Consider the following 24485-nt stretch of genomic DNA (forward strand, 5'->3'; position numbering starts at 1 on the left):
CATTTAAACTTGGTTTGCCCTGGACCTCAGGGTCTGACAAGACAATAACAACAGAAAAAGCTTTTAAAACCAATTTAGCACACGTGAAAATGTAATTCTAATGAAGAATCAATAGGCTGGCGGATCATTTTTCCTGGGACTCCTTGGAGAACCAGAGAGAGACTTTCAATCAATGGGGCGGGCAATGAGCAAGAGGGCCCAAGAGACAGTGCAGGACAGGGGTGAGGGCCAGGAGACAAAGAGAGGCTGAGCCAGAGGGAGGAGGCTGGAGGGAGTCTGAGGTACAGGGCTGGGCCCTTTGACTGACATCACTTTGCAGGCTTCCGGAGGAAGAGTATCAGAGCCAGAGGTAAGAAGTCACCTTCCTCTTCATGGCCCCTCTGGTACGCAACAGGCGACTTTGCACAATGGCCTCAGCTCCCTTCCCCTGATCCTAGGCCCCGGCCTTGGCACTGCCCCAACTCTGGGCCCTGTGCCCAGGTAACTGTGACCAACTGGCTCAGGAGCAGGCAGGGGACACTGAGTACGTGTGTTGTGTGTTCCCAGTTCAAAACACTGGCTCCCAGTGGGTGCTTCCCTATGTATGGGTCTGGTACATTGGGCCTCAGTTCAAGTCTCTGATAGAATAGAAGCAAAAGCACCGGAAGTATGTGTGGTCATACTTCACAATTTACAAATCACTTGCACACATACTGTCTCACGAGAAACCTGCTAGAAGGGCAAGGATTATCATCACTATTTCAGAGAAAAGGCCACAAAAGGGCACAAAGAGCTGTGCAGTGAAGCTGAGACTCAGCAGGCCACAGTCCCTGTGTGTGAGTGGGTGTGGTTCTGAGTAGGTGACAGCAAAAGGTTAGTTACATGTGTGATCATCTCACATGTATGCAATGGAGGGACCACACGATGACGGTGTGAGATTTTTGTGTATGTAACTAGGGTCTCATGTATACATATTGCTCTCCATCCCTGTCCTTGGAAATGTTGCTCTGTGGATAACAAAGTGAAAAAAAAATTTTTTTTCGCTTCTAAGTATTTGTGGGCTTGGGTTGGAAAATCACTGTTTGATGAAAAATAGACAGAAAAAAAAACAACACCATGGTCTCATATTTTAAATCACAGATATTAGTAAGATGATAATTTGGCCATAATTTGCCTGAAAGGGTAAAAAAATCATATGTCTGTAGGAAGATATTTAAATTTTAAGTCACAGAACCATGATATAAGTCACAGAACCATTTGCCTCTGGGCTCTTGTGCCCTTCCGGCTTCCCGTCCCTAGTTATACAACCTTTCTAGAGGAAGTTCAGCTGAAGTGGTGGGATCCCCTTTCCAATTCCTAAGGAAAGTTGGCCCAGTGGGCCTGGTGAACCTGCTGCCTGGCTTGCCTTGGTGCCTTCCTGCCTGGGGCCTGGTGGGGTATGCTCAAGATGGGGCCAGCCCCAGCCTCTGCCTGCCCACGGAGGCTTGCCCAGCACTTTCCTTGATAGTCTCTCAGTGTTTCCCCGTAAGTGTGAGCCAGGCTGTGTGAAGTGGGAGGCCCACGGTAAGTGGGTAGGGGTATTAAGTGGAGCAAATGAAGAAGGGGAACCCTGGGGCAAGCAGGAGTGGGAGCTGTGGTCCTCAGGAGGTGTGTGTGTATCAGAAGTAGGAGTACAAGAGGGTACAGGTGAGCAAAGGGGGTGTGAGAGTTTTAGGGAGAGCTTGGGGCTAAGGTGTGAGAGGTGTCAATTCCAGGTTGAGAGGGAGTGATGTGGGGCAAAGCTAAGGTGGGCCTTTCATCAGGGTTGGAAGTGTCAGTGTGCTGGGAGAGGAGGGTGTGAGTCTGAGGATATAAGAGATTTGGGACCAGAATGCTGTGGACAGGCATGGCTCAAGCGGGTGTCCCTGTGAGTGTGGCAGGAGCTTGGAAGGGGTGAGTTCCTCCTTCCTTTCCCCCGGCCCTCGCCATCTCTTTAAAGGCAAGGAATCCAGAACTTTTTTCTTTTATTTAGAGTTTAAAAATAAAAAAGTTCCTGGAGCAGGAGAACCTATGAGGGATTTAGCGAGCACTTCCACACTGAACATAGTGGGGACAGGGCCCTCCGGAACCACCGTGTGGCCTGAGAAAGTTAGGGCACGTCTGTGGAGATCCTGGAAAGGGAGGCTGGGACTCGGGGTTGTGTGGCAGGCTGTGGAGCCTCACGTTCCAGAAAGTGGGATGAGGCGAGAGCTGAGTGTGGTGGGGAAGGGGAACCGCACAAAGTTGGGGAGTACGCGAGAGCCAGGCTGTGGGACTGGAGGGGGGCGTGTGACAGTGAAGAGGGGGTGGGGTGAGAGGGTGTGCCGGTATCTAGTCTGGGCTGCGGTCCGTGGGCGCCTCAGGCAGCGAGGCTAGCTGCTTGCCTGCGGCTGGCTGGGGCCTCGGTGCGTGTGCGCGCGTGTGCGCGGGGCGGAGAACCCGGAGCTCCTCGGGGTGGCGGAGCCTCGGCGCGGCCGGGAGTGAGAGAGCCGGCGCCGGCGGAGCACACAGCCGAGGCGGCGGGCGGCTCGGGTTATCTGAGCCGCTTGGTCTTGGGTGGCTGCGCCCAGATCTCCGGGCGGCGGCGGCGAAGGCGAGACGCGTTGTCCGGCCGCGGAGAAGCGGGACAGCCAGACCCAGGCCCAGGACGCGGCGGCGGCGGCGGCGGGGAGCCGAGCATGGAAGAGCGCGAGGGTCCGGCAGGTAAGAGCGGGAGAGACCCGTCCGCGCCTCGGGCGAGGACGCGGGGAGATGGATGGGGGCGGTCAGGGCCGGGGCAGGCTCCTCTCCTCTTTCATCCCTGTGCTCAGTACCCAGCGGGCTACTGTGAAGGCTGGGAACTGAGGCTCTGCGGACTCTAGGGCCTCCTGGGCCGTCCCTCCCGGTATCCTCTAAACCTTCTAAAAACTTTCCACTCAGAAAACGTGAGTTCTACAACTTCGCCTGGGCTCTTTGCAGAACTTTGCTTTTTCCTTTCTGTTGTGTGTTTAGTACTTTCTCGTTCTACTTTGGGCGTACAGATATTTTGCACAACTTCCTCCAAGTTGGGAGCATTGGGAAGGCCTTAGCTTCCACTAAGAAGGGAGTGTGAGCTGGGCCTATGCCAGTGGGTGGGGAAACACTGTGTATACCTGTGTGTAGGGTCTTGTGTATTCGATTGTGAACACTAATGTAGATGAGCCTAACCTGTGTAGGGATAAGGCTCTGCCCGCTGCCCCCCACAAATCCAGGGCGGCATGGGGAGAGGTGGCAGGCCCCAAGGGACCCAGTGGGGAGAGGAATCTGAAAATGTTTACCCAAAGGGCTAAGAGAGTAGAGTGCTGCTCTCTTTTCCTTTCTTCCTTCTCCTGTCCCCCAGGGCTGCCAACTCAGCTCTGAACTGCCCTTTAGGTGCCTTGGTGGTGTACAGCGGTGGGAAGTCAGGCACCCAAGTTTAGTTTTGGACTTGGGGGAGGGAGAGGGTTGGATCAGGTTTCCAGAGTTTTCCAAATAATTCCACAGAGGTCAAGGCCTAATTTGAGGCCTTTTTTTTGCCTCACTCCTAAACTTTCCCAAATTTCATTCCTTGCTCCCCCCTCCCCCAGTTCAGATTCCAGTTGTTTCAGCTGATAACCCAGGTCCCACCCCCAGCCCTACCCTTGATCTAGCTTCTTGACCCAATCCCTGGGCTGTACCCAATTCCCCTCCTAGGGCCTTGTCCCCACTGGGAAATCTGAGCCCCTGGAGTGTCAACCGTGGCCACCTGAGCTTTTAGGGCTCTGGGCACACCCTGTGCACCAGAAGTTTAAGTAGGGAGATCAATAGCAAACAGTTGTAATGATCTAATTAATTATGACAAAATTAAAAGCGAGTACAAAATCAATCTCTGATGGTGTTGAAGATGGAATTCAATTGAGAGCCCATCTGTGCACCCCCTCGACCGTATAAATATTCAGTCCAAGGACAGACCTAACGTCTGGGCCTTCCTGAGAAACTCTCTCCCCTTTCTTCCTCTCTGCACAGGGCTTCTCTCTCCCAAACTCTTTCTGAATCTATTTTGCCCCTTGATGCCTCCTGTCCCCAGCCCTCCTTCCTTCCCTGTCCCATTTGCTCAAGCTCCTGAGACTCCCACTTTTCCATTTTCCCTCCGGGCAGGCGCTCTGCCTGCATTGCAGGCCTGAGGTTTGTGAACCAGGTTCTCAGTCCCAGCAAGTCTCCCAGCAAGGCATCTAGGCCCCCTCCCCAGGACCTCGGGAAACAGAAGGCAGTGTGATGGGGGGGCATCCTTGAGTGCTTGTCAGGGTCTTTATTCCAAATTTCCAGGCGCTCAGGATACTCCAGAAGAGACCAGGGCACTCTCCACTTACCCAGGGACGCCTGCGCCTACTTGTGCCTGACGGGTTAGGGCAGACGCTCCCCCGGCGCGAGTGGCAGAGCGGCCAGCGGTCGGGTTCCGCACCGCACTCCCTTTCCCTTCCCTCCTTTCCCGCCTTTGCCGGTGCATGGCTCGTGTTCCAGGCAGCAGCAGCTCCGGGAAAGGTGGGGAGGAGCTGCGGAGCTGGGCAGGGACAGAGCTGTGTTTGGGAAAAGGAAACCGCACTTCGAGGCGGCCCCACCGAGTAGAGCTGCGGAGTCTTACGCCCTCCCAGCCGCCTTCTCTCTTTGCCTCTTTCTCTTTTCACCGCCCCCTTCCTCGTCTCTTCGTTAGCCACGTTTGGCCGGGGCACAACTCCCTGGAGGCCCTGCCTCCCCTAGACGGCCCTGAGCCCTTTTGGACCTCATCCGGCTAGTTGAAAATGACAATGACAGACGCGCGTGACCGAACGTGCCTGCCAGACGCCCTGGCGCAACTGCCGCAGCCGGGTTTGCGAAGGATGCGGGTTTTACTTAGTCTCGCTGAGCCTGTTTCGGAGCAGCGAAAACCATCAGGAAAGGGCGAGGGAAGGAGGAAGGGGACTGAATCAGCAACTAGGGCAATTGTGGCCTTCAGCTATCGCTGCCTATACCCCCAGAACTTACAAAAATAAGCCATTTATTCTATGCCCTCCCTTTTTCTGTGCTGCCCTGTCCCAGCCGGATCTCTGGCTCCCTGACGCTAGTCCCCTGCCTTTGCCTTCTGGGGCCCTGAGCTCCCTCCCTGGCCTGTACTGAGTTCCCAGGTTTCTTTCTACCTTGGGAGACTTCTCCTCCCTCTCCCCATTCGGGCGTCAGGTCCTCACAGCCTGGGGGAGACACAGCCTGATGCCTCCCCGCCCTCTTTTGCCAGGCCTCCTCACCCCGTTATTAATTGCTGTGTTGACCTGCAGGATTGATTGGCGGCCCCGCTGGAAGAGGCTGCGGAGGCCTTGGCTTCGGAGCAGCCTCTGCTGAGGGCAAAGGGGGAGGGGGAGGTGCTGGATATGGGTCCCCAGCTGCCACCTCAGCCCCGCCTGGAACATAGCTATCTGCCTAAACATCCTTCGCCACTCCCTCGCACTTTTTACACACCCTCAGAACACTCAGGCACACTCCCACGATCCCCTCATCCAGACGCTCAGCCCCCAAAGAGACACATCAGAAATTCTCCTTAGTTGATTCAGAAATTGAAAGGGGCTTCCTGCCTCCATCAGTTTCTTCAATGTATTCATTATCCGCGAGTCTAGACCTCCCAGCCGGTCTAGACATAGCGGAGTGAACTCCTGGGACCTGAGTTTTTTTTCTTTCCAAGATTTACTTTGCAGCTTTTCTTTTTTAGGAACAGTTACAGAAAGTTAAGAAATAATTCTGGATGCAGGTGACCCTTAAAGTCTCAAACCAAAGCATTTTTTTTCCAGAAAGAGACCCTGTCCTGGCTCCTGAGGGATTCGGTTCAGCCCTTTTGTTTCAAGTTCGGGAAACGGATGGCTCTGGGCCTTGGAGGGCAGAGGCTGGAGTCGCCTGGGGCAGGGGTCTCACCCTACAGCGAGGGCCCTCCTTCCCCCTTTCCCCGCGGGCCTAATCCGTCGCGCGCGCGCGCGCACGCACACACACACACACACACACACACGACCCCCATAGCCACCGCAGCTCCCAGCAACAGCCCTAGCCCCTACCCGAGGCCCCAAGACCGGCGGGCCAGGAACCCCCGGGACGTCCCGGCTCCAGGCTGGACGTGGGCGGAGGTGGCAGGAGTGGACAAACCCAGGCGGGTCCCACGACGCCACTTTCCTCGGGTCTCTCCCTGTCTCAGTCAGCCGCTCTCGCCCCTGGTCCCCTCTCCCCTGCGTTCAGGTCCTTTGTCTCCAGCCACCTCGCAGCCTGTCACTGCCTCGGCAGCCCTGCCCTTTGGGCCTCCCGGTCTCTCTGGCGGGTCCCCCTGCCTTACCAGCTCCCGGCTGTGGCCTGCTCTCCGCCTGCTCCTAACATCCACACAGCTGCTGGGAGAGGAGGCAGGGAAGGCGGGCGCGCCGCGGATGGATCCCAGACGGTAGATTTGGTGCCGGCTCGCAACTCCCGGGAAACTCAGCCCGGGTCCTCCCGCCCCTCTCCAACTCTCCCCAGCTCGGCCGGGTGGCGCGCGCTCACCCGCGGGGCCCCTTCCTTTCCCTGTATCTCGGCTGTGGCTTTTTCGCTCCCTCTGGTCTCCCGACCTCTGGAGTGTGCTCCCCTGGCCCTGCGCTGCGTTCCCTTTCGGCTGCCCCTGGCTGTCGCGTGCCCCCACCCTCCGCAGGTCCCTCGGTCGCGGCGGCGATGACGGTGGCGGTAACGCCGGGGATGTCCTGGGTCTGCCTGCACCGTCTCCCTCGACCACAGCCCGATGAGGCCGCGGGCTCCGGGCCCGGCTGCTAAGAGAGTTAATCATTACTTCGCCAGCGACACTCAGCCTCCCTCCGACTCTCTCGCCTTGCCTAGGGGAGGAGGGGAGGGGACAGCTGGCCAGGTGGGGACTTCGGCTTCGCACAAACCAGCCTCTTCAGGCCTCCCAGAGACAGGTGGTGGCTTCTCAGTTCCCTCGGCAACTCTCTTAGGTCCTCTTTCTTCCCCTTCTGTCTCTCCCTCCTTCAAGCCTCCTCCCAGCCAGGCCTCTCCCCACCGTCTCCTGTCCGCTCTGGCTTTGACTGATTAACTGCAGGCCCTGGGAGGACCAACTTTCTTTGTTTGGAACCGGACCGGACGGGATTTCCTTCCCTAGGTCTCCGCCAATGGGCCAGCTCCTCCCGACAGTTTTGGCGGACTGGCTGAAGAGGACCGCGCCTGAGGCCACAATTAACCCGGCTGTTGGTGGCGGTGGTTGGGGGGTGGTCAGTGAGGAATTTAACCGATCCTCTAGCAGCTGCGCTGGTGCAGTTGGGAGGGGGGTGCAGGAAATGGGAATGGAGGAGTGGCAGGAGGGATAGACAGAGGGAAGAAGGATAAACCTGGACAGGTGTGGCATAGCCAGTGGAAAGGGAAACAAACAAAATAAAACAAGAAGGCGGCGCGGGGAGGAATCCCCAGTAACCTTTATAGGATTGAAGTTGGGTGGAAAATGCCACCTCCTGCCCTGCCTAAGCACTCAGATCCCTCCTTTACCTCTTTGTGGAAGGGTAAGAGTTCAGAAAGCTGGGCATTTACTCCATAATCTACTATAGAAATGTCTGGGTTGCAAAATGCCTATTGATTAGCTCCATGGAGTAGACAAGACAGGCGTAATTATCCCCATTTTACACGTGAGAAAACTGAGGCTCAGAGAAGCAAAGGGACTGTGTATGTAGTGGCTGTTGCTTTTTCCTGTAGGCTGTGGGGTAAGTGGACCCTTTAGCTGTGCAGAGGTCCATGTGTATCTAGGGAGGGATACAGGCTGTGTCCAGGTCTGAGCCAGGAGTACCAGGGCCTCATTGGGTTTCCAGCCCCTTTAGCTTGTTCTCTGTTGGACAGGACTTTCATTCTTACTTTCTAGACCTGCTGGCTGGGTTTCTCCCAGATTCACTGTTTTTTCAGTTCCCTAGTAGAGTGGCCCATGGGCGGCAGCCACCTGGCTGGCCCGTGCCACTAAGAGGCAGCTTTGGTGGCCAAGTGGCTTGCATTGTTGTTGCTCCTCAAAGGGCCTGTGAAGGGCTGGGCAGGTCGCAAAGACCTCTTGTGAGGGGAAGCTAGATTAAAGGGGGAGGGGCCCTGGAGGATAAAGGCCCAGCACGTGCGCCTAGACTCCACAGGACCAACAGACCGAGCGGGCGGGGCCAGCTGGGAGTCAGGCCCCCCGGGCTTCACGCAGGGAGCCCAAATATTGGGAACAAAAGCAGGAAAAGAAGAGTGAGAGCAGGAGGGAGGGAGGGAGCGAGGAAGCAGAAATTAGGGGGTCTTAGATGAAAAAAAAAAAGAAAGTAGCTTAAGGGGGAATGTGCTGTGGAGTGTGAAATTGCAGCCCATGGTGCTCCATATTGTACCAGAAGCTCTTCCAAAAAAAAAAAAAAAAACCATCCTCCAACGTGACCAGAGGGCCAGGCAGGGGGAAGGGCGGGGAGAGAATGGGGAGGAGGAGGGGGAAAGGCCGGGCAGGAGCCGGTCATGCCCCTCTGCAGAAGGGGCTGGGATGTAAGTTTCGGCTGCCTGGGATCTGACAGCCGAGGGTATGCGCCCTGGGGTGCGCCGGGACCCAGAGGGCGAGTGAGCCTCGATGGCAGGCTCTGGAGTTCGGTTGTCAGAATAACTTTTATTTTTCTTTTTGGTGGTGACTTCCAAAAGTGGGAATAATCCAGAAATGAAGCTCAGCTGCGGAGCTGCAGCTCTGCTCTCCCTCTCTCCCCTCCTTCCTTTCTGCTTCTCTTCCCTTCGGACTAGTTTTCCCCCCTTGGTTCTAAACAGCTTTTTCCCCTCTGAACTTTAATGCGTTTAATTTGGTCCGCGCTGTGGGGAGCATTTCCTGGGGAGATGCATTTAATTTCGGAATTTCTAATCCCCTTCCTCAGAGCCTGGCCGTAGCTCCCCTAGCCGCTCCCCCGGCAGTGGAAGGAAGAAGGCAGTTCCTGGCCTCGGGGGAGGGGCGAGGCTGGGATGCTCCTGCAGCCCCCACCTGTCTCACCAAGGCCCAGCCGCCTTCCCAAGCTGCTGGAGGCCGGGCGCCTGGGCCCTGGGTCAGGGCCCTGCAGGAGGAGGGGAGGCAACCACACTTCTGCCTTTTCTCGCCTGGGCAGAAAACGCTGGGGCCAGGGAACTGGAAACCGGAAAATGGGAGAAAGGGTTTCTGGAAGGGAGCATGTGTGGGTGGCAGCGGGGCAGCGGACTGGGTCTACACTGGCACTTCACTTTTGCACAACATGCCCAGAAACGCATTTGAGAGCCCGGGAGTCGCGCTTGGCTTGGCTTGGGGCGCCGGTGCGTTGGTACACTCGAGGTGCGGGGTGCCTATCCGCCATCCCGACACCTACACCCAGGCAGAGCAGGCGGGGCCCGGCCAGACAGCCAGGCCAGCAGCAGCTCGGCCTGGAGGGCGGAGGCAAGGGTGGGGGCCGCCAGGCGCCTGGGCAAGCCTGGCAGGGAAGAGAGCCGAGAAGGCAAAGGAGCCGAGATCCACAAGGAAGATTTATTGGGCAGATCAGATGCACAGAGGCGGCTAATGAAGCAAATCCCGAGATGGGTATCAGAGCAACTCCCCAAAAGTTTATTTGCCTTTAAATTTCCGCAGGGAGGCGGGCGCCTTGTTTGAAGTGTAAATGCCCCTAGGTTGGGGGGTGGAAGGACCGCTTTGAAAACACCAGAGAGAAAAGGTTCATTTAGAGGCGGACGGGAAAAGCAACCAACCCTGACAGGTCGAAGCCCGGGTAGTGTTTGGGGTTGGGTTGTTTTCTTTCTTTTCCCCTTTCCTCTTCTTTCTTCCCTTTTTTCCTTTCTTCCTTCCCCCCACCCCTCTACTAGACTCTAAAGAAGAAAGAGAACAGAAAAGAGGGAGTCAGAGGAGCGGCCAGTGACTGGATGAAGGCCAGCCCTTCATCCTGGAGCCCTAGGAGAAGGCAGAGCTTTGGAGAAAAGGGGTTCCTAATCACTAGGGAGCATTACTCTCTAGACCCAGGAATGGGCTGGAGCTAAGGAGGAAGCGGCCAAGATCCGGCTTGGCGGCAGAGTGAGTGTCCAGCTAGTGCAGTGCTGGGGAGAGGATCCGAGGAGCAGGGGGTACTCTCAGGGACTACCTGGGAGTGGGACTTTCGGAAGTATCTTCACTCCTCAGAGGGTGCATGTGAAGGACAGGTGTGTGAGGACAACTTCCAGCACACTTGGTGCTTTAAGTCCCCTTCTCTACAAAATGGAAAATCCTTCTCACCCAACATGTGAACATGCTTGTTGTGGGCACCCACATTTCATGGTACTTGTAACATAGGCACATGCCTAGCTGGTTCTAGAAAAATCTGTCTCTGTGTGGAAGGGGGCTTCTACTCACAGCTTTGTTCCTCCAACAGTTGAGATGCCCTGAGACAAATTCCTGAATGACCAACTTGGAGGGACCTGGGGCAAAGGTTACTTTAGTTCTGAGCTCCTGTAAGTAAGAACCCTTTCTCAATGTTCCTTTCCCCCCAGTTCTGGGTTAATTACTTCCCAGAGGGGAAATCCAAGGCTGTGCTAGCTAAGACCACCTGAGATCCCTTGCACTCTGGCCTGGTAGCTGTTCCCTTTCGGCTGCCCGAACTGTTTTCCTTCTTCGCTCCCTCCGCGAAGTTAGTGCGTGTTAGTGGGGTTGTGAGGCCAAAGCAAACCCGGGAGCGCCATCTGCAGGCCTCTAGAGGAAGAGACTGACCTTAGGGGCTGGGCCCTGCGCCTTCAACCTCTAGCCCAAGGGAACCAACCTGCCTAGCCACCCGAGGGAAGTGGGGTGGGGGCTGGGAGGGGCAGCCGGGGAGGAGTGTTTTCCTCCCAGACTACCCCGCAGGTGGAAATAAGCTTATTGGGCTCTGGAGGATACAGGAGGGAAGGCAAATGCCAGGATCCCAGCGGACCCAGGCCCCACAGGAGTGAGGTTCAGAACCCCGTCCCGCTGAGCTTGTTCTGAACTCCTCCTGAGGAATAAGGGCATCCCGAAAACCCGGTACAAGACGCCCAGTAATAGTAGTCAGGCTGAGTCGGGCTGAGTCAGGCAGGTGCATCTCTCCCCATCCTATCTGCCGCCCAGGCTCCGGCCAGAGGGAGGGGAGCGTGAGTCCGCCGCGCTTCTGCGGGGCGCCCGGAGCTGCAGACAGGAGCTGGAGGAACCTCGGATCCCGGCTGCAAGAGCGCTGCGCAGGCTTCGCTGAGCCGCCCTTTCGCAGACCCAGGGAAGCGGGGGGAGGGAGCGAAGGAGGGAGAGAGAGTTAAAACATCAGCTGAAGTGCCAAGATGATTTATGAGACGAGGGAAAATATTTCATAAAGATCTCTCGGATATTCTGTACTTAACCAGTTAGGAGACAAAGGGCTTCTCCTGCCTGGTGCGAATCCCAGCGAGCAAGGGAGCGAGTGCTGGAGAGAGCTGCGGAGGCTCCGGCAGGAGTGGGGCCGGCCCCGTGCGTTGCGCCTCCTGCGCTCGCCCGGGATCCGCCGAGCTAGCAGCGGGCGGCGCTCAGCCGCGTCCGCAGCCTCCTCTTCTCCCCAGCCGGGGAGAGACAGCCTCGTCTCCCGCATCCTCTGCCGCCAGCGACCTGCCGCTTCGCACTGTATCCCTCCCTTGCCCCCGTCCCCAGTCACCCGAGGGTTCAGAAACCAAGTCCCCCGGCTCTCCCACCATCCGCTGAGTCCCACCGAGGCAGGTGGGTACTCGCTGGAGGTCTTCAGCTAGATTCTGAACCAAGCGTTCTGGACTGCCCAGACCCGGTGGGCAAGAGGACTGGAGAGGCCCTGCGTGCAGTCGCATGGAACAGGAGGGGACAAGACAAACTGCTGGACACTTTTCCGTGGAATGAGAAGTGGGGGTGCGTGTGTGGGAAGGTACCTCCGGAGGCAAAGGCCAAAGGGAAGGACCAGAAAGAGAGGAAGAGCCGGGAAGGAACGGAAGGGAACTCAGAGCCGAGGGTGGTGGGATTGGGGCTAGGGATGCGCACTGGGCCTGGGGCCGCGCGGCCCAGGCGGGCACTGGCTGGTGGATGGCAGGGCTGGGCGAGTTAGAACTGAGAGCCCGGCTTCAGAGCGCAGCGCGCTCCAAGGCCCTCTGTCGTTACCTGAATATTCATTAGACTGGCCGCTCTTTATCCTTATCTAACGTTTATCTTATCGGCGAGTTTCGTTTCTCAGTGTAGTTTTAATCCCGGGCTCCCATTCCCTCTCCCCCGGCCCGCTCCCCTCCCTCCCTCCTCCTTCGCCGGCTGCTCCCTCTCTCCCTCCCATTTCCCCCTCCCCTACCCTCCCCTTTGCCGGCACCGGAGTGACAGGCGCGGGGCCCTCCTCGCCGAAGCTCCGGGCTCCGGCGCTGGCGAATCACAGAGTGGTGGAATCTATTGCCTTTGTCTGACAAGTCATCCATCTCCCAGCGCGGGGAGGGGGAGGGTGTCTGGAGGGGGCTTTGCAGCTTTTAGAGAGACACACACCGGCAGCGGAGGCTCCAGTCTCCGGCCGAGTCTTCTCGCAGCCGCAACCCACCTGGGGCCAGCCCAGCGCTGCCAGCGCCACTCGGCTCCCTCCCTCCCTCCTGGCCCTTCGGCGGCGGCGGCGTGCGCCTGCCTTTTCCGGGGGCGGGGGCCCGGCCCGCGCTCTCCCCTACCGCAGGCGCCCGCTCGGGCATCCCCGGGATTGCTACTTCTCTGCCAACTTCGCCAACTCGCCGGCACTTGGAGAGGCCCGGCTCCCCTCCCGGCGCCCTCTGGCCGCCCCCGCCCCGCGCGCTCTCCGACCACCGCCTCTCAGATGATCAGGTTCCAGGGGAGCTGAGCGAGTCGCCTCCCCCTCCGGGCTTCAGCCCTGGCTGCAGCTGCCGCACGAGCCATGCGCCCCCAGTGCCCCCCGGCCCGGCCCACCGCCCCGGGGCCACTCTACTGACCGCCCAGCCCCGAGCCCCGACGGTGACAAGTTGCGACTACTGCGGTTGCAAGCTCCGGCCAGCCCGGAGGAGCCCCCGCGGGGAGCGCAGTGCTGCGCCCCCCGCCCCCGCGCGCCCCGCAGCAGCCGGGCGTTCACTCACCCTCCCTCCCCCACCGTCCCTCCCTTTTCTCCTCAAGTCCTGAAGTTGAGTTTGCGAGGCGACACGGCGGCGGCGGCCGCGCTGCTCCCACTCCTCTGCCTCCCCATGGATATGCACTGCAAAGCAGACCCCTTCTCCGCGATGCACCGTGAGTACCGGCGCCCGGCTCCTGTCCCGGCTTGGGGCTCTGCGTCCCAACCCCGTCCAGTCTCGGCGTGGCCCCGGCCCCTCGCGCTCAGGTCCCATCTTGGAGGCCTCCCTGGCTTCTCCTAGTCCCTCCTTTCGTTCTTTCTCTTTCCCTCGCCCGGTGTTTCTAATGCCTCCAGCTTCTCTCCTGCCTTCTGTCACCCATACTTACCTCTCTGCCTGCCTTCCTACCTTCCCTGGTGCCTATCACCTGTCTTTGCTCTTTCCATCCGCTCCTTCTTAGGTCATGGTTCCAGGGCTTCGGAGCCCTGGTTCCAGCCACCCTTTCCCCAGTCAGCCTCTTCCCCTGGGCTGGAGGACAAATTAGCAGGCAGTTTTCAAGGTGTTGTTTTGTTGTTTTCTCTTTTATCTCTTCCTCTCTTCCTCTGTTTGCCTCCCTCTCCTGTCTCCCCACATCTTTACCTTTCTCAAACTTAAGAGTCCTGGGGTCCAGGAGACTCCAATAGTGTTCAGCCTCAGTGTCAGGACAATTGGGCAGAAGAGTGTGGGGGTGGGGTGCCCCCTTCTGACCCTCATCTCTCAGCATCTCCAGGCCCTTCCAGCCCAGCGGAAGCTTCTTGTGGGCTGGTTGGAAATATTTTCTTCCTTTTCCTTTCTTTCCCACCCCTCTTCCCTTGCCTTCTCCTTCCCTTCACATTGGGAATCCCAGGTTGTCAAGATAGAATGGTTATCTTTCCCTGCCTCTGCTTGGGGGATGCTCTAAAAACAAAGAGGGATTCCAAAAGGAAATCGAAGTCAGGGAGAGAGCCAGCAGAGCAGCCTTCCAGGTGGGCCCCCGGCAAAGTACAGCTCTGCTCTCAGCTCTGGAGGCTCCTTGCCTAGACTTCCGACTCCCCATTGAGGATCGTGCAGCCAGCAACCTGGCCAGGGGGTCAGCAAAGAGCAAAAAATGAGGGGGAAAGAACAAAAGGAAAGCAAATGCCAAAGCTGAGGAGAAAGAAAAAGAGAAATCCAAACACGGGAAAGGAAATTAAAGAAAGAAAGTTGAAATGATGTTACAGAAGAAAAGGGAGAAGGGGAGAAAAAAATAAAGAAAAGAGGGAATTATTTTAATAAAATTTGAATTTAATTTATACCATGTCTGTAGCTTGAAAAACTATTCTGAGATTTTTTTTTTTGCAGGCTTTTTTTTTTTTTTTGAAAGATAAAATTCTAAATAGAAACTCCTCCCTATCTGCAGATTAATAATTAAGGATAATTTGTAACTTTTCACAAGGAAACTTTAGACCTGGCTTGGACCTGTGTTTAGGACAAGAGAGCCAAGGAGGGAGAGCTGTGTTTTTCGCTAAGCATATATTTAGCGTTGGGGGGGCGGGGGCCGTTTAAAAATACTCCTGGGATAAAATATATTTTCCTAAGTAATTTCCAAGCGCAGGAAAGCCGCGCCGAGGGCATCAGGCCGCTGCGGGTCTCGGAGAGCCGGCCGGAAAGCCTCGGTCCTTTTCGGGAGGAGTGGAACCGGGTCCACACGCAGTCTTCGCCCAGCCGGCCTGCCTCTCGGCCCGCTGCCACAGCTCTCGTCCTCCTTTTTTGCGGATTCCGCCGGGGATCCGCCGAGTCCTGGCTGCCCGCGGGGAGCCACTTTGAAACCCAAGGGTTTCTGCACCGGCCAAGCAGAAGGTGGTCGGAGGGAGAGAGCCGCAGCGCGGGCCCGCCGGCCGGTGGACTGGCTGGTGAGACACCGCGGCCAGAGTCGGTGCCGGCGGCAGTGGCGCATTCCAGGCCCGACTCAGCGCCGGCTCGCGGCAGTCCCCCAGCCCTGGACTCTGGTGTCCCCTTCCCATCCCCACCCCTTAGATTGGGGCTGAGGGGCCGGGCCCTGAGCCCGGGGAGGCTGAATTATTCATCTTTAATCTGCCCGCAGCTGCCGCCTTTTCATACCGGTAACGCGAGTTCTCCCGGGGCCTAAATTATTGATGGTCGGGGTTTGGAGGGAGGGGAGGCGTGAGGAGTGGGGCTAGAGATAGGGAGATTAACGGGGTGGGCACGGGGGTAAAAGAAGAGGTGCCAGTCTCTCCCAGCAGCCCAATCAGAGGCCTTTCCCCAGGGTTTCACCCGAGCTTGCTCTAGGTACCCCCCACCTGAGAAAGGGACGGGAGGGAAATGAGGGGGGCACAGATGTCCCCGCTTTCTCCGAAACTCGCGTGAGGCTAGCGGAGCAGGGGCTGCAGGTTGCCAGCCTGGGCCGACCCGACTCGGCCTCTAGAAGTCTTTGCGCTTGGATTGCTCAGTAACTGCAGCTGCGGGTTGATCGCTCTGGGTGCAGGATTTCTAGACTGCTGTAGGCCAGGGAGAATGGGGCACGAGGAAGCACCCTCAGGCCTAGTACCCAGTGGCCACCTCGGCTACGAGATCGGGAGCCCGCGCTGGAAGCGGGTTGGAAACCCCGTGCCCTTCTCTTTGCCCGGAGAGCAAAGCCCGAGCCGCTCGGTTTCCTGGGAGGCTGCCGAGGTCTGAGGGGTCAAAGGGACGCGAGTCGGGTTTGGACCGGCTATACAGTGCGCCCCGATAGTTATTAACCCGCCGGCGCGGCCTATGCCGTGCTACCTGGGCGAGACGGTGGGCCCCAACCAAGCTCTGCGCGGTACGGCAGGCAAGCGAGCCCAAGCAGCCGGCATTCTCTGCCTGCTGCCTGGAGCCGCTGTCGGCCGCCTCCCTGTCACTGAGCGCAGCAGACCCCGGGTGCCTGCCTCATCCGCCTTCCTTGCTCCACTTTAGATACTAAGGAGGTGAAAGAGAGATACGGTCCCCCTACAGATAAATAACATTAGAAAAAATTCCCACCAAAAACAAACAACACAGGAAAAGAGGCAGAAAAATTCCGATTACAATTTAATACTTTTTAGGGAAGAGGCAGAGAGCAAAGGTGTGTGTGTGTGTGTCAGGCACTTATCCCCTGTCTGTGCTTGGAGCTCGGATGAACAGTCAGCCGAGCCCCGACGCCCCCAAATCGTCCGCCTCCAAGCCTCGCACGTGCGGACAGCTCCCTGGTTGCCTGCGGCGCAGGCGGGATGCTGCTTCGCACTAGTCCAGTCCTCTGCCTGGCCCTTCCTCTCCTGTCTTTCTTACGCTTTCCCCTGGCATGAATTCCCCTTTGGCATTTTCTCCCCTCTCCCCTCTTTTCTGTCATCTGGTTTCTCTCCAGTCCCCCCTTCGCTTTCTACCTTGCGTCGTCGCACGGCCTGAGTCGCCCTCTTGCCCAGCCCCCCAGTTTTCCGCCCAGCGTCCGCGCTTCCGCGTCTCTAGGGCCGGGCGGGTTCCAGTCCCCACTCCTCCGCGTGGTCGTGGGGGTCCACCACCTTTCTTCTGAAGTTCGGGAACATGCCCTTCCGCCCTGCCTGCTTCCTTCGCCCATCCCGGGCCGCGGACCCTGACTAATGGCTGGTCCCTGCTGTGTGTGGGGTGTTGTGTTTTTTTCTTGTCTCTCCCCAGCAGGGCACGGGGGTGTGAACCAGCTCGGGGGGGTGTTTGTGAACGGCCGGCCCCTACCCGACGTGGTGAGGCAGCGCATCGTGGAGCTGGCCCACCAGGGTGTGCGGCCCTGTGACATCTCCCGGCAGCTGCGGGTCAGCCACGGCTGTGTCAGCAAAATCCTGGGCAGGTGAGGGCTTCGCAGCTGTCCCGTGAGACGCCTTGCCTACTTCCCCGGCCAGCCGTGGGCCTCCGGCTGGAGGACTTAGCCAAAAGTTCAGCCCGCCAAGCCGGAGAGGGAGATCCCCAAAGGGGTCTGGAGAGGTGCTCCTTTTGGAGAGAGTATTCAGATGGTGGCCGAAGACCCAGGAGCGAGGGTGGAGCAGTGTCACCCAGTGCCTGCCCTGCCCTTGGTCCCTGGTGACAAGGTCCCTGGTTTCCGGCTTCAGAAAGGGAAGGATGACTTTCTTAATGGAGTTAAGGCAGACGTTGGGTGCGGGACATTAGAGGAATGGGGTGGGGATGAAAATGGGTCCCCGAGAGGAGAAAAAGCAGCATTTGGGAGGCAGAAGGAGGGTCCTGGTTCCCATAGATGCTCTGTGCCCAGTAGGGAAGGGCTCGAGGTGGTGCCTCAGCCCTGGCCTTCCGGAGACCTTGCAGCGCTGTTCCTTTTGCTCTTCCCAAATGAAAGGCTGGGCTTTCACGCCCACGGGTGCCTATTCGTGCTGGTGCGCACCCAGCCCCTGGTGTGGCCGTCTCTCCGGAGGGATGGTACCCCTTGTCCTCCTACTCCGCGGCACTCCTCGTCCTAGCTAAGCACCCTCAGGAAGTCAGCTCAGTCACACTGGGCCTTTTCCCTCCACTCCGCTGCCTCGGCGGGCGGGAGAGTGGCTCAGCAGCTCTGGAACCCGCAGCCCGCTGACCCGCCACCGTCCACTTCTGGCTGACCCCGCCGGCTTTCCCGGCGCAGGTACTACGAGACCGGCAGCATCAAGCCAGGTGTGATCGGTGGCTCCAAGCCCAAAGTGGCGACGCCCAAAGTGGTGGACAAGATTGCTGAATACAAACGACAGAACCCGACTATGTTCGCCTGGGAGATCCGAGACCGGCTCCTGGCCGAGGGCATCTGTGACAATGACACAGTGCCCAGCGTCTCTTCCATCAACAGGTGAGCAAGGCACCCGGGTTTTCAGGGCTGGACTCCAGTTCCTGGCTCCTGCCTGCAGGGGTGTCCCACACCCAGTCTGTGCTCTTTGTCCAGCCTCTGCCCTTTCTCCCTGCTGCCAGCCGGAAATCCTTCCGTCAGGGAAAGGGGACCTGTGAGGCAGAGAGATAGACAGACAGACAGGGCTGTCTGCAGTTCGGGGCTGGGTATTCCCTGCCAGGCTTCTCCCGCAGGCGTCCTGGAAATGAATCCAAGTGTTTGTGGTAATTAAGACTCCAAGATTACAAGCATCCAGCCTTGGGATCTAGAGACAATCACAGCCTGCAGCCAGAGCCTTTAAAATGACCAGTGTCTATTCATCCCGCCAAACAGACTGCCCTTTCTAAAGGCTGCTCCTTCCCCAGGGGCAGCCGCTTGTCCTGGTTCCTCCACCCTCCCTGCCAGTTCCCACAAAGCTCACCTCCCAGGAGCCTGGTCTTGCTAGCCAGCTCCACACAAATTTCCGGCCTATAAGCACTGGGATCCGGGCTTGCAGAACAAATGCCAACCACCAGCCAGCAACTGGCAGGGAGTAGAGGAGCTGGACAAGAAGGGGGTGCCAAGCAGGGAGGGAGAACTCCAGACTCTAAGACTGAACCTTGGGTGGTACCCTCAACCACCTATGGTGCCTGTCTCCAGACTGTCTTTGCACTGATGACAGGCTCACACACATGAGGACACCACAGGGCTGAGTCAGCTTGATGTATAGGATATTTAGGTCTCCTGGTCTCCAAACCCCTCCAGCGTGCTCTCGGGGAGAACACATGTGCACACTCCATTCAAGTCCACACTAGCCAGTGTGCCAATATGCCTATCTGTGGTAGCTACAGAACATACAAGCAGCATTGGGCTGGTTTCAAGATCGCAGAACTGTACAAACAGACAGTTGTTCACAGAGTCCCTGCACAAGTCACACACCAGTCAGAAGGAAGTCCCAGACAGCCTTGGCCCCCCATATTAAGACACCCCAAAATGAAAAGAGGGCTAAGCATTTCATAACTTTGTTATTTTTTGCATTCTTCATAAGCTCATTATCAGGACAACTAATAACTCTGATGGTGCCTTATTCTGAAATTGGCATCACATATCAAGGATTTTAAAAATATTTTGCAAATGATATGGAATTATCCCAAATCATCCTGAAAACAGCAGGTAAAATTAGCTGGTAGAATGTACCTTGGCTAAAGAAGATTCCCTCTGCCACACTCATGCTGTAATGTACTGCGAGGCGACCCCAGAAATTATCCCAGTGTGTGCCATCTGTATTAAAATGGTTATTCAGATATGAACAGGGTAACATAATACTGATCAGCTAATTATACACCCTCCAAAAACCCTCCAGCTCCCTGGGCCTGGCTCAGCCAGGTATTGAAAGCGTAGCAATTTGACATTCAGATACCTTCCAAAGGAGCTGGAGAAAGACGCTGGGTGGTTTGGGAGAGGAATAAGCCCTTTGCTTTAAAAGCCAGGAGAGGAGGCTGGGGTAGCTTTGGACTGAGGCAAGAGTGGCACTTCGGGAGGGGAAGGGGACAAAGCAATGTTTTATGAGCCATGTAGAGACTCAGTCTCTTGGCTGACTGCTGGTCCTGGGAGTGAGTTGGAACTGAGATCTCAAGAGAAGAACAGCCAAGGGCCAAGAGTGGTCCTACTGTGTGCAGTGTTGCTGGGACTGGGTAGTAGTCTTCTGCAGAACATTTAAGAGAAATGCTTGTTGTCAGTAATAGAATTTGCAAGCCCTTGGAGAAACCCGAGTCATGTAGGATTTAGGTAATTTGTTTCTCTTGAATGGGGCAGAGGAGTGGCACAACAAGTCAGGTGTGGTGACCCTGTCCAACACCCCCTGCCACTGCCCCCGACAACATGCACTCCTCATTGGCTGAGATGATTTTGGAAGCTGGCTTAGGCGTAAGTTTGGAAATGCTTCCATCCTGAAAAGCCATGGAGAGCAAGGGCCAGGTGACCCCAGGATCAAGCTCCAGAGGTCTTGAGGTGCACCCACCAGAATTAGGACAAAGTAGACAAGTGAGCCACCAGTGAGATGAGGGTAGGGAAAGAGTAGCCTCAGCTTGACAGCTGTGACAGCTGTAGAACCCACCCAGCACAGAGCCCTGTCACCTGAGGGGCACACAGGCTTCCTTTGGGTGTGGAGAAATAGCCATCTGTGGGCAGGTGTTGCTGGAGATGGAGAGGGAGTAGGAGGAGAGGAACAGGTAAGCCACTAACCACATGGGCAGCCCACCCTGGGTCCGCAGTTAGGCTTCACGGCTGGCTTTGTCTATAAGGAGCAGGCAAACTATTCTCAATTTTGCTCTAGACCCGAATCTTCTCATGGTTCATATTTTGGAAAGAATTCTGGGGATTTCCCAGTGTGCTGCTGAGTTGGGGCTGGAGAAATCCACCTCGGGAACCATGCTGTCATCTTCATCCCTGTAGGTGCTTTGCTCTGAAGAGGGAAGGTTTATCTGAGATGTGTTGTTTCACCCAAAAACCTGATAAAAACAGGATGTTTCTGCTGGTTATATCAGAAACTTTGCCTTTTATCAGTTCTGAGAATTCTCACTCACTGTAGGAAGAGCTTGGAGATTTTCCTGTGTGCAGAAAGTATGGTGCACCGGGGAATGGGTGGTTCTTGAGTTTAGAGCTTTGTTGGTTGTGACCTGCCCACTTGTGTTGGGTGCTTTATAACAGTTATGAGTAAGGTTGTGCATGAGCTGGTGATTGGCAAGAAAAGAAGTCCACACATGCTCACCCACCTGAGCCAAAGGTTTTTCAACTTCTCCTCCCCAAAACAGATGCTGTCGCCGCACTTGAAATATGCTGTTATGGTTATAAACTAAATTGCTTTTTCACTCTTTAAAAATGGTTTTGGCATTCTCTGATCCTGTTGCGATAAAGGCGTGGCCATCCAGCCTGTATTTTCCCCTAGCAAATCCTCAGAAATGCCTCTCTGTACCAGAGGACTGGGTCAGGAATGCCTCCCCACTCCCACAGACCACCGTCAAAAATCCCAAGGCTTGACTGGGCTCCTTAGCACGTGGAATTTATCTGAATCTTTCTAAATATTGGGTTACTGATGGCTGAACATGGAGTTGCCAGTTCTTTGGTTTGTACACCGCTGCTGTAAAGGGCGGGTGTTTATAAACAGGGGACTTTAGATTGAAACCTGGTGTGGGAAATGGCCTGTAGAGGGGAGAGGTGGAGGGAGATCCATGCTACTGAAAAAGGAAAAAGTCACCTAGTTACATCGCTGAGCAGTTGTCTAAGCAGGAGGGATTTTCCTGATTATATGCCAAAGTCTTCTGGTTTGGCTGTTACTCTGGGCAGAGAATACAGCTCCTTTGAAAGAACAGGCACAGACCCCAAACAGAGTCTAGGGTTACTGACGATCCCCTGAGGGTGCTCTTTTGGGAAAAGCCGACAATAAGGGTGTCACCTTCTAACTTTTTTAGCTTGCCTAACACTCTTTGGAGTCAGGACACTCTGTGCCCCTAGATCTTTGGAGTGGACCCTGCCAGAATCATCTTCTCACGGATCTCCCACTATCCACACTCTCTCTTAGCCTGTTAGGCTCTAGGTGAGCACATTCATTCTAACAATGGCAACCTAGGGCTGTGTTAAGGAATTCCATCCTGTGTCATTTGGGTGTCCCTCTTCTGTCATTCTCAGGTCATTGTTCCCCTTGGGTCAGGCAGTGGGGTGACAATGGTCTACCAATTGTTCCTTCAGAGACCTTTCCAAATAATCTGGGAGCCATTCATCCTAGCCCAGGGAATGTTGAAGATATGTTCAGGGCTAGAGTCTGTTTCTCCCTCTCTGAAACTCAGGTTCCAGAACATTGCCTATTCAACTCTTGGACCTGGCTTGGCATGAAGCTGGGCCAGAGGGCGGTACTGCCCGCCGCATCTCCATACCTTTGCAGCTGTTTGGTGGTTAGGGCTGTTGGTCTCGTGGCAAACAGACAGGACAAGTTGGAGAGTTAAGAAAAAGACTTCTATCCACACAAGAATGGGAGAAACAAGGACAGGGAACTCGCCTTCTGTGGCCTGAACCTAGCAGATTGGGCCCACAAATAGCAGACCAATGCACCAGTTTCTGTCGGAGAAGCCTTGCTTACCTGTCTTTTCCTGGAGACAGTCCCCTACTGTGAGGTTGCCCATCATCAGAATAACATTTGAAACAGGCGTGATGGTTGAAATTCTCATTCCCTAAAATGAGCTAGAGTTGTCCTCCTGAAAAGCCTCTTTTTGTTTTTGTAGTTGTTTTAGCCTGGGCTTCCTGGCCCTCAGTCCTGTTGGTCTGACTGTCTCCCCGTTGGCTGGTTCTGTGGGTGTTCAAGCTACAAAAGGGGTTTCTGGTGATAGCAATGGCTGGTCGCCCTGCCTTCCTACCTCAGCTGGCGGCTCTTGAGAAGAGGCAGACAGGAGGCATTGGGCCTGACAACAGCTCCAGGTGCATTTCACAAGGTGATGCAAAGAAGAAAAGAGAGGAGAGGGAAAACCCAAAATAAATAAATAAATAGTGTCCCAACTGTTCTGAGAACTCAATAAAACAATCACATCAAATATGAAGCGGCATAAATCTTGTGTCTGCACAGGTAACCTACTCAATTGCTTTTATTATCGCTCAGGCTGCCTCCATTTATTACCGTTCATGGCCTGGGCAAAGGAGGCTGCATGGAGGGTGGTCTCCAGTGCAATCCTACACCCTGAGAGGCAACAATCAGCCCATACAGCCAGGGATTTCGATGGGAGCCCAGGAAGGGCCCATCTGTCTGCATGAAAACCAATCAATAACTCTGTAACCAGAGCCCTTGTCACAGGGAAATGGACAACACAACAGTTCAATAGAGGGGGCCACAGGGGGAATTAGCAAGTGGAGATGGGGCCAAACAGGAGCAGACCTTAGAGAAGGGAAACAGGGGTGCCTGGAGTAGGGGAGATTAGGGAGGGAGTGGGGATGTGGCAGGGGAGAGCAATAGCTTCATATGCATGTTGGTATTAGATGGGGAGTATTGTGCAACATAGACCCAGGGAATGAGAGGCAATGTTGGAAGTTGAGGTGGTAGGGAACATGTGTTTTAGGCAGCATTTGGGAAATGGACTTGTTCTGGTGCACATGGGATAGTGTGACTATGCATGATGGTATGTGCTTGCAGACTAGAATGTTATAGCTTCTACAGAAAGAGGAACAATAATAGTAACTGGTGTGGAAGATTAATCACACTTCCCACCCACTAACACCCTCTCTGAAAAGGGGTTTTCCTATGATCCCACATGGGATAGAGGTCCTGCTTCCCAGTCTTCTTAGTAGGACTGATGAAGGAGCCCTATTGTCCGCTCCCAGCTTCTTAGGTGTCCAACAATAGCTACTCTGCAGGTTGCCTCTTAATACTCAGGTCTATCTTCAGCCCCCTCCTTGTGTCTACCTGGAATTGGAGTTTTTATATTGAGAGGAAAACGATGGTGTAAAAGTGATGTGCATTCAGTAGAAATCATACTTCAAGTAACCAAACAACCATTCTGTTTTTCACTTTCAGTACAGTATTCAATAAATTGCATGAGATATCCAACACTTTGGTATAAAATAGTCTTTGTGTTAGATGAGTTTGGCCAACTGTAAATGTTTTGAGCATGTTTAAGGTAGGCTGGGCTGACCTATGATGTTCCATAGATCAGATGTATTCAATGCATTTTCAATGCACAATATTTTCAATGCACAATATTATCGAGCCATTGCCTTATTGTAAGTTAAGGAGCATCTGTACGCTGAAAAGAATTTCTTTTTCACTTCCTGTTCTTTAAAAGAATGTGGTATAAAGGGTGCTCATCCGACCTACCAATTCTCTGCATCCCTGCTGTTTCTTCTTACACTTCCCCCACCCCTCCAAGCCAGGTGTCCAGAGCTTAGATTCTTGCAGGGGAAGCAGCTTCAGGTGCAGCTGTGCCCACTGCAGCTCCCCAGCCATGCAGGTGAGTCTAGAGAAGGGGAAAGGGCTCCTGAAACTGAGGAGTAGGAAATAGAGTCTCACAACCAATGCCCAAATAGCAAGTAGCAGCTGCTGCCCAATAGCAGCTGAAATATTAGACAGCTGAAAAATTAAATCACGTTTGGCTTTTCTGTCTACCACTGAACTACTAGGTTGAGATGGTTTTCTCTTGTGGAACAGGCTATTTGTTTTGGGGCTAGCAAGGCATGGCTTGAAGATATTCATGATGGTTTGCAGTGTAGAAGTTGGTATCTTCTGTGTGTGTGGATTTGTGTGTGTTTGTGGGTGCCTACCTAAGTCTGCTTTTAAGTGAAAAGGCTCTGAGGCCAAGAGGAGAAAAGGGAGGAAGACTCACAGGACATGACCTGCAGTCACAGGCAAGGCTGGACACCTTGTACTTGTACTGGACACCTTGTAATTGGCAAGCAGTCATTAGGCCACTGGGCGAGGTGGCAGCAGCAATAAGGCTAGGCTGAAGATTCCTCATTTCATAATCTAGGCAAATTGGAGCCTCATTTTTCTTCAGTTATTTGCATTGTAACACTCTGTAGTCCAGTTAACCCCCGATAAGAGGGGCTTTGCTACAGTGATGCCACCTTTGTGATGAAGAGCTGTGCAACCAGCTGT

At 55.3% G+C, this 24485-nt stretch overlaps 1 protein-coding gene across 8 annotated transcripts in view; it reads left to right on the top strand.

Moving 5' to 3' along the window:
* The first annotated feature begins 2675 nt into the window (after positions 1-2675).
* The window catches only part of PAX2 (paired box 2), a 93785-nt gene continuing 71975 nt past the window's right edge, over positions 2676-24485 (top strand). For 4 of the 8 annotated variants that reach the window (XM_025396795.1, XM_025396793.1, XM_025396798.1 and 1 more), the window contains exons 1-3: positions 12606-13198; positions 16690-16858; positions 17639-17836. In XM_025396795.1, coding sequence (XP_025252580.1) covers positions 13156-13198; positions 16690-16858; positions 17639-17836 — 410 coding nt within the window. In that variant the 5' untranslated portion in view covers positions 12606-13155. Of the gene's footprint in view, positions 2701-8147; positions 8164-12605; positions 13199-16689; positions 16859-17638; positions 17837-24485 lie in introns of those variants that run through there. The other 4 variants (XM_025396796.1, XM_025396799.1, XM_025396794.1 and 1 more) reach the window with 3 other exon arrangements.

The sequence above is a fragment of the Theropithecus gelada genome, chromosome 9, assembly GCF_003255815.1.
Source record: "Theropithecus gelada isolate Dixy chromosome 9, Tgel_1.0, whole genome shotgun sequence".
NCBI lineage: Eukaryota > Metazoa > Chordata > Mammalia > Primates > Cercopithecidae > Theropithecus > Theropithecus gelada.